This window comes from Phoxinus phoxinus (assembly GCF_949152265.1).
Source record: "Phoxinus phoxinus genome assembly, chromosome: 5".
Classification (NCBI taxonomy): Eukaryota; Metazoa; Chordata; class Actinopteri; order Cypriniformes; family Leuciscidae; genus Phoxinus; species Phoxinus phoxinus.
In genome coordinates this window covers 19,462,203-19,474,420 of record NC_136880.1, presented here as the reverse complement: position 1 = coordinate 19,474,420, position 12,218 = coordinate 19,462,203, and the positions used below count along the sequence as shown (strand labels likewise).

Below are 12,218 nucleotides of genomic sequence, written 5' to 3'. Positions count from 1 at the left end.
TTTCATGATTAAAAATCTCCTGACTCATTATTCAAATGTAGTTCATTTGTTACGTAGTGCACCTTTAATTTCATTCACCAAATAAAAATGCTAAAATAATGACTGTTTTCAAACCAGATCACTTTCCCCCGTCTTCCATTGGTTGGACAAACAGATGATCATGGTTAGGGCATGGTGTAAGACTAAAACCTGATCACTTCTAATCACTCTGTGTCTGTCTTCAGTGTCGGGGCAGAGGAAGCAGGAGGCAGATTCTGGGATGAGCTCCGCCACGTCGGCCTGCCAGACGGCATTGACGTCCGAACACTCTTCGAGGAGTCAGGTAAGAACTTGTTCAAAACTTCACCAAGGCACATTCAGAGAAAGCAAACTGTAGAAACAATGTTGCCTAGACTTTAATTTTGAGTGTTACTTTTAAGTAATAAAGAATTTATAGAAGAAAGTGTAGTTTCTATAAAGAAACCAAGGTTTTACTCTCATATCAAGCGATTGAAAACAGGATTTAAAGAAACTAAAAACACAGCCTGTCAGAAAGCAGCGTAAAACTACAGTGTAGTCAGATACGTGAACCTTATTTGAGGTGAGGACCAGAAATTGCTAGTCCAATAAAATGAACTTGAACTGCTGTTCCGCCTATAAATATCTGCACTACGCTGGTCAGAAAGCTTAAAGGTGTCATTCCAAATTTGGGTGACTTTCTCTCTTCTGCGAAACACAAAGTGAGAGGTCAGAGTGTCTCCTTTTGTGTTCAACAGATGAAAGAATATAATAACGTTTGAAAAGACATGAGTAAATTATGAAATTTCCCATGCCATCTTCTAATTCCTTGTCCAACTTTCCTGTGTCGGCAGGTCAGTGCTGGGCCCATCAAAGCTGCGCGTCGTGGTCAAATTTTGTGTGTCAAGCGGAGGATCAATCACTGCTAAACGTGGACAAAGCCATCCACTCAGGGAGCACAGAGGTATGCTGGGATAACTCGTTCACGTTCATCTTGGCAGAGGCATGCAAGAACTCGTGAATAACATCATGACTGTAAACTTCATGCAAATATTACATCACCTCACTGGAGTACTTGAAAGGTTATGCAAATGAGGGTTAAAATGCTCAGCTCTCTCTTAATGGTGTTTTTTCCCCTTCTTTTATTGATTGACCATAATGTGCCTGTATGTTAATTTTATTCATGACAGCTATCTTTCCTGAAACTGTTTTTAGATTTTGTCCTTAATGGCTTCCAGCAAAGCTGGACATTATATAGGGTTTTTGATGCTGGCCCCTATTATATGCTTTTTATTATTATTATTATTATTATTTAATATATTTCTGTGTAGCTTCAATTTATTTTTATTTCAGTTTTAGTGATTTTGGTATTTCAACTTATTTAATTTATTTATTTACTCAACTTATTTCATTTATATATTTTACTTAGTTGTCAAGGCAACATTTCTGATTTTTATATTTTATTTCATTTCAGCTTTATCCCAATTACCAAAAACTATTGTAATGGTTTTAGTACAGTACATAATAACAATTTATAGTAATGAATGATTTTTGTGGAAATTAATTATTTCATAATTACTGTTTTTTGATATTCTACTAATTAAATGTATTGTTTTATGGACACAAACCAAAGAATAAGATTGGAATGCAGTTCCGATATAATCCAAATTCCAACAGTTTGCGGAGTTGACTATTTCTACCTCTTTCTGCATTCTACTGGCCAGCCCTAATTCTTGGTTCTTGTTTAATATCACTCTTAATGACACCTGTTCGAGTTCTTCATATACCTGCTGACTCTTACGGCCATGCTGCTGCGTTTCTGTGAAAGGCTAGAGCTGGATGAGAGATCTAACTGGCTGCTAAAGGTCGCCGCTGATCAGCTGTGAAATAGAAAAGGTCACGGCACTCAAAGGGGCAGCGGCGTCATCAGCTTCATCACTTAACACCCCCCATGCAGCAACCCCCTCCAATCACATTCCTTAATAGCGCTCTGCCATTTAATCTTGTGAATTTACAGCAACGCTGCATTTAATGGTAAATGCCAGTTGAGAGCTCAATTAACACGTGTGTGTGATTTGAACGTTCGTATGGGTGGCTCGCCAGATTGACGTGCTTTAGTGGAATCCCCCTTAGATGGATGTGCATAAATCGCGCACCGCTCCATTTGAAGGCATGTCTTATCAAAATCCATTTGCTGTGGGTGCCGAACAACTCGAGGTGTGAAACAAAATGCGCAGTTAACAAGACGCGGAGAGCAGCTGTAAACATGATGGCTGAGGTTACGGACATGTCAGCTCTGGACTCATCTCGCAGTGTTGCTTGACTTTTAGCGTACATCTGGTATCTGAGGAGCTCATTAAGCAGGACGATGGACAGAGACGCAGAGCAGATCGATTCGAATAGGAAAAAAAGGAACATTGGTCTAGTGCTGGTTTTCAGAGGGAAATATGTAAGTGTTTTCAGGAAGATGTTAAGGGTTACAGTTATAGTTTATGCAAATTGGAACCTAACATTAGGGAAGAGTACACTTGGATCGCCTGGCCCGTGAAACAACCTGCAATGTCGGCAGGAGTTAATGAAATGCCACTGTAGAGCTGAGATGTGTGACCTCTAAGGAATTACACTCTTTTGCACTCCCTGAATATTTATTAGGAATCGTCTAAGCGCTCTCATAGTACAGGTTTGAAAGGTTATGTAATTCGCAGCGAGGCCACAGTGACAGTTGTTTTTGTAAACAGCCATTATTATTTCACAATTCTTGTGTTGTCTGAGGTCTTGCATGCTCCAGCTGCTGGGTTTTGCCAGTGGTTGTTGAGTGCTGCCGGCATTTAATAAGGGTAGATGTGGGTATTGTTGTAAAAAAATAAATCTTAGTCATGCATATTGTAATTTAATAACATAATTAATACGCTTATTTTGAAATATTACTTTTTATTTTAGTTCATTTGTATTGAACTAAACAGTTTGTGTAACATTAGCAACACATTATTAGCTATTTGATAACATAGTCAAGCAAAAGGCCAATCATATTAATTACCGCTATGTGTCTGACGTTGTGAATAGCGATATCATTGTGCAGCGTTTACCTCAGTAAGTTGGACGAGTGAATCTGTGAGCTGGTGTGAGTGAGTGGAGGCGGGGCTAATTAGCATATTCATGGATCCACATGTACTATATGAAGCAAGGGTGTAGAGTTGCATTCAAGCTATTTTAAGGCATGTATAATTTTTTTTCACAGGAAAAAAACTTTTAAATATCTATTTTTAGTGATCAAAAATGAGATTTAAGGGATACATTTATTGACTACAGGGGGACTCCCAGTTCACTAATGGAATTATGCAAATCCAGTAAAGGCCCCGATTTGCTCGTCACACTGTATAATAGATAATTTGTTGTTTCATCTTTAAAAAAATAATAGTTTTTAGGTTTAGTCAACTTGAAATGGGATATTTGAGTCATCTCAACAAGTACAAGTTATTCTAACGCTAAATTTTAAGTTGTGATTGCTAATTGCAACAGTCTTGTAGGCTGTTAAGCAGATTTCTGTGGAGGATGCAGCAGGCTACTGCAATCTTCTGTACTTCACTCTGATTCAGACACCTGAATCAGCTCTTTGAAATGCAGAGCACTTGACGTACTGCACACCTAGATCAAAGTGACTTCATTTCAATACACATGCCTCTGAGATACTGCACACAATAGCTACGCAACTGTGTAGTGAATTGGTCCCTCTCCTCTGTGGTCTGTGGGAGATTACAGGCATAATAGGATAATTACACCTCAGTCAGTCTGTCATCGATGTGGTTTGTCACCGCTCTCGCTAGCTGTTAGTCTGACCACAGGCATTACACTGTCAGCTTTCATGTCTCATTGTATAGATTTGTTTGGTTTAATATTAGTTGCCAGAAATGTAAGCTTGAATGTTGATTGAGATGAGCAGTTAATGCATGTAAGGTTTCAATTAAGGACTATAGACTGTGTTCAAATAATTGATGCCCCCTCTTTTAACATGTTTTAGCATCAAAAGTCTGCATTGTCAGTGTCTCATCAATTATGTCTCATCTTTTATAGCATTGTGCATATTGTAAGCGCCTTGGAGCATCCATCAAGTGCTGTGAGGAGGGGTGTGATCGCTCGTACCATTACCCCTGCGCGGGGGCCGCCGGCACCTTTCAGGACTTCAGGAGGCGCTCTGTCCTGTGCACAGAGCACATTGAGTTGGCCGTCAGCAAATGTGAGAGCTGTCTTTATTACTATTAATTCATGCACTGTTGTAAAGCAACACCTTGATGTAATGTAATTTTCATTACATAAATTTTTGGACAAAAACATTCAAAATTATGTAAAAAATGTCCTGTTTTGTCGAGTATCCTAGTAAGCACTGTCTTAAATTAGGTAAAAAATGTTAAATGAACGTAATTTTAAATGCCTTTTGTGACATTATAAAAGTATTTTTCATCCCTTTTGATTAATACTTTCATTCAGCAAGGATGAATTCAATTGATTTCTTAATAAAAAATAAAAGAAATCTTACTGACCACAAACTTTTATTTTCCACAGTGTATGACTGGCCACATTTAATCTGATACTAGTCACTTTTAGTTAATCAAGCTTTTTCAGGGCCAAATAAATCTAATTGGTCTTGCCTGAATATTCTAGATGTTTCTGTTGTTTTTAAAATCCCAATAGGATCTCATTGGTGACCAGACAACATAAAAAATCCTTAAGAGTAGCACTATACCATTTTGGTTATTGGCCAATATTACATTGTTTTTATTAATCGTATCAGTCAATATTGGATATGTAATATAATTAAATATTTAACTTAATTGTATAAGTGATTGGCAATTGGATTAGATTAGGTAAAGTGAGCATAATGTGCACCATATGGTGCAAAATTAGACTAGAAGCTTGGATTTAGATGGTAAATAGGGTTCATGTTGATTTCTCGTCTCTGTCTCTGTCAGATGAAGAGGAGTCGAACTGTATATTGTGCGACAGCCCCGGGGATCTCCTGGACCAGTTTTTTTGCACCAGCTGTGGGTTGCACTACCACGGCATGTGTCTGGACATCAGCGTCACTCCTCTGAAGAGGGCAGGCTGGCAGTGCCCCGAGTGTAAAGTCTGTCAGACATGCAAGTGAGTTGCAGCCAAGCTTTGCCTTTTATTCTCCTCAGTCTGTATGGCTGCCTGAGCTGTTACTCATTCCTGTAGATGAATCCTCAATAGCTCATCTTTATTTGTTCATACATCCTTTGAGGTTGCAGTAGTTTGCTTTTCAGTGGAATAAACAGACACCTTCTCTTCTTGTCTTATATGGTCTTCTTAATTTATAGTCCCTAATAAGACAAATTTAATTATATGCTGTATACAAATCTGATGGGTGACATAGACCATGTCTACCTTAATCTGGAGAGTGGAGACATTTGAAAACGGTGTTTGAAACCGTTTTCAGTCGTTTTCCAAAAGCTACTAATCCACGTTGGAAAATGCTTAAATCATTTTACAGAATATGTGTAAAATGTAATAAAAACTAACTGAGATGATACAGAAAGACCAGATGTAATAAAGTTCTCATGCTATTTTTCTGGCACAATCATTTTACTAGCAAAAAATATCCCACCACTTACCGTGCGTTCACACCGCCCTGCCAACGACGCCGTGGAAAGATTCGTGGACGCTCTGATGCTCTGATGTAGAGCGAATGCTTGGTCTTTTTTAAAACTTTATTTAAAGGGGCCGCAAAGCAAACAAGCACGTCGATCGTTATTTTTGCATGGAAAGAACTTAACAATTATAGTGACATGTTTGCTAACTAAATAATAAACCAATTAAAAGCCATTTGTGTGGTGTAGCTTTTGTGTTCATGGTTAAGTGCTATTCTAATTTGCATTTCCGCTGAAAAACAAGCGTTCTAGCGCAAAAATCTTGCCTTTAAATAGTGTTGTGCGCCTTCTTATCAAATTCAAATGATCAACCTCTCCTCTATTTTGCTTGGGAACTAATGTGGTCGGAACCAAAGTTTACAGGACTGCGTTCCCTGGAATCCTCTCAAACGGAGCACTTCTACATTACGATTGGTTGCTGCCAAACCGCATCATAGCTCATTACCATAAAGTTGCCCTGACTTCAACTCTCCTCGCCTCTCTCATCGTCAAAGACGCGGCGCGCCGCACTCGCTGGAGCTTGCTGCCGACTTTCATTGAAAATTAATGACTTCCGGCTATTTTGACGCTATAGATAAACCATAGATATCTATTGATACAATATGCGCCACGTGACTAAAAATATGTCATTGTTTTGGAATACCTCAGTCCACATTACATTGCAAAAACTGCGTTTTTAAATGTATCCACTTGGGAGGGCGTCTTTAAAAAGCTGGGTTTTTGGATTAATGTAGACACAGCCATGGAGATTAATTCATTTAAGAAATGATGGGCCATTGGAATCAGTTGTACAGAATTGACTGTGTACTTGTGTTTTTAAGGGAGCCTGGAGAAGACACTAAAATGCTAGTGTGCGATATGTGCGACAAAGGCTATCACACTTTCTGCATGCAGCCGGCTATGGACTCTATCCCCACCAACGGCTGGAGGTGTAAGGTATTGGCGGCTCTGGTAGACTTTGTTGTTGTCATGACAAAACATGTCCCATTTCTTTAATGCAGTATAGCTAATCATAGCTGTGTGCTTTGTAGAACTGCCGGATGTGTGTTGAGTGTGGCACCCGGAGCAGTGAACAATGGCACCACAACAGCCTACTGTGCCAAAACTGTGGTGATCAACAGGACACTACCCTCCCTTGCTCATGTCCCAGCGACGTAGATCCTGAAGCCCACAAAGACCTGCTTTCTTGCCATCAGTGCAAAAGGTACATTTACGTAAAAGATCTGTACTCTGGAACAGGATAGTTCAATATACCTTTAAGCCAATGGTGTCCAATCCTGCTCCTGGAGGGCCACTGTCCTGAAGTGTTTAGCTCCAAGTATTGTGCCTAGGAAGACCTTGATTAGCTAGTTCTGGTGTGTTTAATTGGGTTAAAGCTAAATTCTGCAGACCAGCGGTCATCCAGGAGCAGGATTGGACATCCCTTCTTTAAGATCCAAACATTTTCCATTTCTGGAACCTGATTTTGGATGCAGTGAAAAGCTGAATCATTGGCTCCCTCTTTTTTTCCAGGTGGTTCCATCCAGAGTGTGAGCGACCAGGTGAAGGTCACGCAAATGCCCAGCCCAAAGAAGATCACATATGTTCCAGCTGTAGAAACGCCGGCTTTGAATCAGATCCTGTGCGCACGGATACAGAAGGAAACCAGGCGGAGACTCAATCACACGTGGACGTTGAAGAAGACGCACAGCTAGTTCCATCAAACAACGATCCTGAGCCTGCCAAAGTTCAAGACGTAGAACCTCATCAGCCTGTCAGCGAGATGCCGAGCGAAGAGAAGCAAATGGAGGAAAAACAAATGACGGGTGAGACCAACTTTAGTGTCTTGATGTAATGAGCATTGGTAAGGCTTGCGGTTATCATTCTCTTTCCTGCCACTTTCCTGTAGAGTTTACCTCCAACACATTTGCCTGGACGTTTCTAGTATTCCTGGAGGCATTGATTAGCTGATTCAGCTGTGATTAATTGGCTTTAGAGATAAGCTTTGCTGGATGGCGGCCCTCCAGGAGCAGAATTAGACACCCTCGGCCCTAAAGTATACAAGTCAAGTCTTCGGTTGCATGCTTAAACGGTCAAATACACACGGTCAAAAAAGGTTCCCGACCATGGTTCTCATCCGATAGTGTCAGTGCAGTCAGATCGATAACATTAGTGCCTAAATAGTCTATTTGAATACCTTTTCATAGGGTACTACTGACCCAGTGATAGCATTTGTGGCATTTTTTTTTCCTGAGATTGTGTTGTTTAAATTTACAGATTGGCTGACCAACAAATCTCGTTTTTAGCCTTAGCATGTTTCATTTAAATTAATCCTTTTTGTAAAGGCTTTTTATTGGCTTGGTTTCCGAGAAACTTTTTGGGGTTTTGGAATGGAATCTTTAAAGTTTTTATTCGATTTTAGTGTCTTATTGGCTTTTTACCGTTCACTTGCTTTCACAGTGGTCCAGTAACTGTGAGTTCAGCTGGGAGTCTTTGAAACTTGAGGACAGAGCTTGCTCTTTGAAGCACCCCAGTCCTTCAGGCCTGAAGTTGCTGAAGTGGAAGAGTAGACCAAAGCATCCCATAGGCCCACATGCCTCAGATCTGTCTGGATTAGTCTGGACTGGTCTTGAGGAAAGGGGTATTTGAAACTTGCCTGGGCCTACTTTGCCTGGGGAAGGCTTAGACTCTATGAAAGTATTGCTTATGTGATATTTTCTGCTTACGTGCTTTCAAATATCTGGATAAACTCTATAGTGGTTCATTGAAATTGCTCATTATTAAATAAAAAAGGACAGTCGTGTCATCATGTTCCAATCCCGTATGTCTTTCGTGGCACGCAATTCAATTTTCCACCTAAATACTGAAGACAGTCTCACTTTACAGACCTGCAGGAAGTTTTACTTTCCTGCCAATCTCCTCCATTTGTAATATTCCATCACAGCTTTGCGTTTAACCAGCTTTTGGTGTGCGGTACATTAACACCCCGCTGTCACTGTACAAATGCTCAGCACAGTGTCAGTAACTCAATTCCTCAACCTTTAGGAGAGCAGCTGCCCACAGGCCTTTTACAGCATTATTCGTCCTGGTGCAAATCTCTAGGTGTAGAGGTGAGAGATCTGGCCTCATCCCACGCTGGGTTCATGGTTATTTAGGGTGCCACAGGGCGGCCTGAACATGTGTGCTTGCATTATGCTGTGTGTTGTCGCTGTACTTTGAAATGCTGCAATAGTGGAAAAAATCATTCGGACAGGTCCAAACCCAAGTTTGATTTCACCCTGTGCCCTTTAATGCATTACTTGGGTTAGAGCCGCAGTATGGTTCCATCATCAGCCTCAGTGCCAGGATGAGGACTAGTGCCAGCTGGTATATCTAGAGAACTAATCAGGAGGAAGGGTGCCAGTTGCACCATGCTATTAAAGTATTTGCCTTTTTTTCTCTCTTAAACTTAACATACAGTAAATGCTACTTGCATTGCTGTTCATGTCAAATGAACAACAGAGCCCCTTTTCTAATAGACATTCGCTTCAGATGATTTTTTTTTTTTTTTTTTTAAATCATCAACATTTGACATCAACATTTAGACAGATCAAACTTTATAGTCAGGCTCTGTGTTTAGGGCCATATGAAAGGCCATTTAGGGCCATTTTATTTCTTGCTAAATTCTGTGTTTTCGGTTTTATTTCTCATCCCCCGTTTTCACAGACAAAGCCTAGTCCCAGTGCTGCACAACAGAACTTATACAATGACATATATACTGTATTAATGACATAATACAGACATAAAACATATATAAAATAAAATATCTTAATTTTATGATAATCCTTAAAAATAATAATACAATTTATTTAAAGATTGCATTGATACTTATTATTTTTATTTTGAGAACATTTACTATACAATAGTAATGTATTTCTGTTATAATTTCTTCAAGCTAAACCAAACTTTTATTTTGGCGGTTTGTTAGTTGTTTGTTTCATCTTTTATCAGATGTTTATTATCGATATTGTGGATTTATTTTTGTTGATACATTTCGATATCGATTTATCGCCCATCTACTTTATGAAGTCTATATTATTTTATTTGTTTTATTTTACTTTTGACATTTGTTACGTGGCCACAGGTGGTGGTGTGGAGGATGGCTGGATGAAGATGATTTTGCCGCAACTAGCTTTTTAAAGACTTCAAGGCTTCTGCTCATTGGTCTTTGACCCTCGCATCGATTTTAGAGTGGCTTGTTTACAGCAGAGAGTTAACCTTGTTCACCTCTGTAGATGATGCCCAATGGCTCTTGGTCCAATGTGACTGGTCATTCTCTCTCTCTCTCTCTCTCTCTCTCTCTCTCTCTCTCTCTCTCTCTTTCTCCATTACATTACATTGAATTACGTTACATGTCGTGATCTAGCAGTGTTCACCCATCAGAGAAATTCCCCATATGTGCCTAATGGATTATGAATGAGAGACTTATAGCAGAATAAGAGATGTCAGAAGCAAACCTTCCATGAAATAAACGTTACAGTTTATTTAGTAATTGTTTAATTACTTTAACTAATTAATTAAAATTTTAACAGCTTTCTTATTAAATGTTTTTAAAGACAAACTTAAAGGGTATGATGAATGAATGGTAAAGGCAATCTAAATGTAAAAATAGAGGAAATGAGCAATTAAATACCCAATAATGTCTGAATGTCCCAATAAATAAAAAAAACAGTTATAAAATAAATCGGTCATTAACCTATATGGTACCTATTGTGAATTTCTAACTCAAGAAAAAAAATGATGAACTACAAAACACATGAAATGGGCCTTTAACTTGACATTGACATTGCCATTGAATGAATTGGGTGTGTAACCGTCGTCTATTACCCAGAACCGACTTCATCTGACATAACAACCCATAAGTAGCAGGTATCACTTCTTCCCAATTAAAAGATGTGCTGAATTACCAAAAGCACGAGTCATTATTTTATGCCTGTATCGTCTCTCTATTATAGCAGTCACAGGTCCAGATCAGAATCATGATGTATCTCTGCTCTTCTGATTAGAAAGAAACCTGCCCTCTAATTACTACAGATGGGGCTCCGCTAATGTCAGCCGCTCCGCACAATAGTCATCTGTGATTATGTGATTTCTGTAATGACTGGTTATCTGTTCTAGTGGAGATATGAGGGGATTGATCTGATAAGGGCCTCAGGATCAATGACTTAAAGTGTTTGAGGTGGACATTTGTGGTTCCAGACATACATTGAACAGAAGAGAGCTATGTTATAGACAGCAAGAGGACAGTAAAGCATGCTATAGTGTAGTCATAGCCACAAATCAAACGTACAGCGTGTATATAAGGAGACACTGGATAAATTGTCCTAATAGGAGGCGAAGATTATCGTCAGTATTTGCGTGCCGCTCAAAGCCGTTGTATTCTCTTGAGCACAGTGTTTTCTGAAAAACACACATGCCATATGTGCCTGCGTTCACACTTTCCCCTGCACTTTTCTATCCTGTTGAGTTGTTTTTCCAGTCCTGTAATTATTTCCACTAGTGCTTAGAGCAGTTTGTATTACATATAAGTCGGTACACTCTATTGATTTGTTTTTTTCTCCCCCTCCTCTAGAAATTGGTGCAGACGCTAGTGGCGATTTAGCCAAGCCAGAGTCCAGCGAGACCTCACACCACAGCACAGAAAATGAAAGGACTTCAGGTACTTCATCTACTCTGTTTGCTTTCAGTGACGCATACATATATTTAACATTATCGAAGATGCCCTTATCTTAACCGTAACCAAGATCCTGTACATCGGTTGAGAATGAATTTGTTGAAAAATTCAAAAAATCCTTTGACAGTTAAATGAACATTTGATGGTAACATCCGAAGACACTCGTCTTCCAAAAGCAATTAACTAGTCCATAACCATAGATTCTGAAATAAAAATTGAAGTCAGCGTAAAACAGCATTCACATCCCATTTTATTTATGTAATCTGACATATTCAGGGCAGGATAGAAAGTAATCGGACGGATGTGATTTTTGTACATTGCGATTCGGTCGTGAAAAGTGGATGTTGCATATCAGAATGGTTGATAAATATACATTTTGATAAAGATTATGAAGAAACACTTTCTTCCTTTGTTTGGTTCAAGTAGTCTATAACAATGAAAAATTACAAATATATATATAAACGGTTAAAAATGCATTTTAAATTGGAAAGAAGAAAAAATACAATTTGTCTTCTCTAGCTGTGTACTGCCGTGCTGTAGTATTAAAATTATGATGTTTTGAATGGCTCCTGTATGGTAAATTGCGTGTGTTTTCCCACTTTGGATAAACACATCTCCTGAATAAATAAATGTACATTTAATTTAAGGTTGATTTAATGGAAAATTTACATAATTTTTATTGCATGCATTTAAAATGCATAACATTTTCTCTAATGCTGAACAGTCCACTTTGCTTTCACATGCCAACAAAATACATTTTAGTGTATCTGACCAAATGTACAAGGGTTTATTTTTATTTACTTTTACCATTTCTATTCACCGGGTTACATTTACAAGACCATTTTTAATGATTTTGTAGTGTC

At 38.9% G+C, this 12,218-nt stretch overlaps 1 protein-coding gene across 4 annotated transcripts in view; it reads left to right on the top strand.

Annotated features, from left to right (window-relative positions):
• Positions 1-12,218, top strand: part of kmt2cb (lysine (K)-specific methyltransferase 2Cb) — a 99,696-nt gene that overhangs the window by 35,566 nt on the left and 51,912 nt on the right. For all 4 annotated transcript variants that reach the window (XM_079614204.1, XM_079614205.1, XM_079614203.1 and 1 more), the window contains exons 6-13: positions 225-322; positions 852-961; positions 4,069-4,231; positions 4,965-5,136; positions 6,485-6,599; positions 6,695-6,867; positions 7,176-7,468; positions 11,254-11,340. In XM_079614204.1, coding sequence (XP_079470330.1) covers positions 225-322; positions 852-961; positions 4,069-4,231; positions 4,965-5,136; positions 6,485-6,599; positions 6,695-6,867; positions 7,176-7,468; positions 11,254-11,340 — 1,211 coding nt within the window. The remainder of the gene's footprint in view (positions 1-224; positions 323-851; positions 962-4,068; positions 4,232-4,964; positions 5,137-6,484; positions 6,600-6,694; positions 6,868-7,175; positions 7,469-11,253; positions 11,341-12,218) is intronic.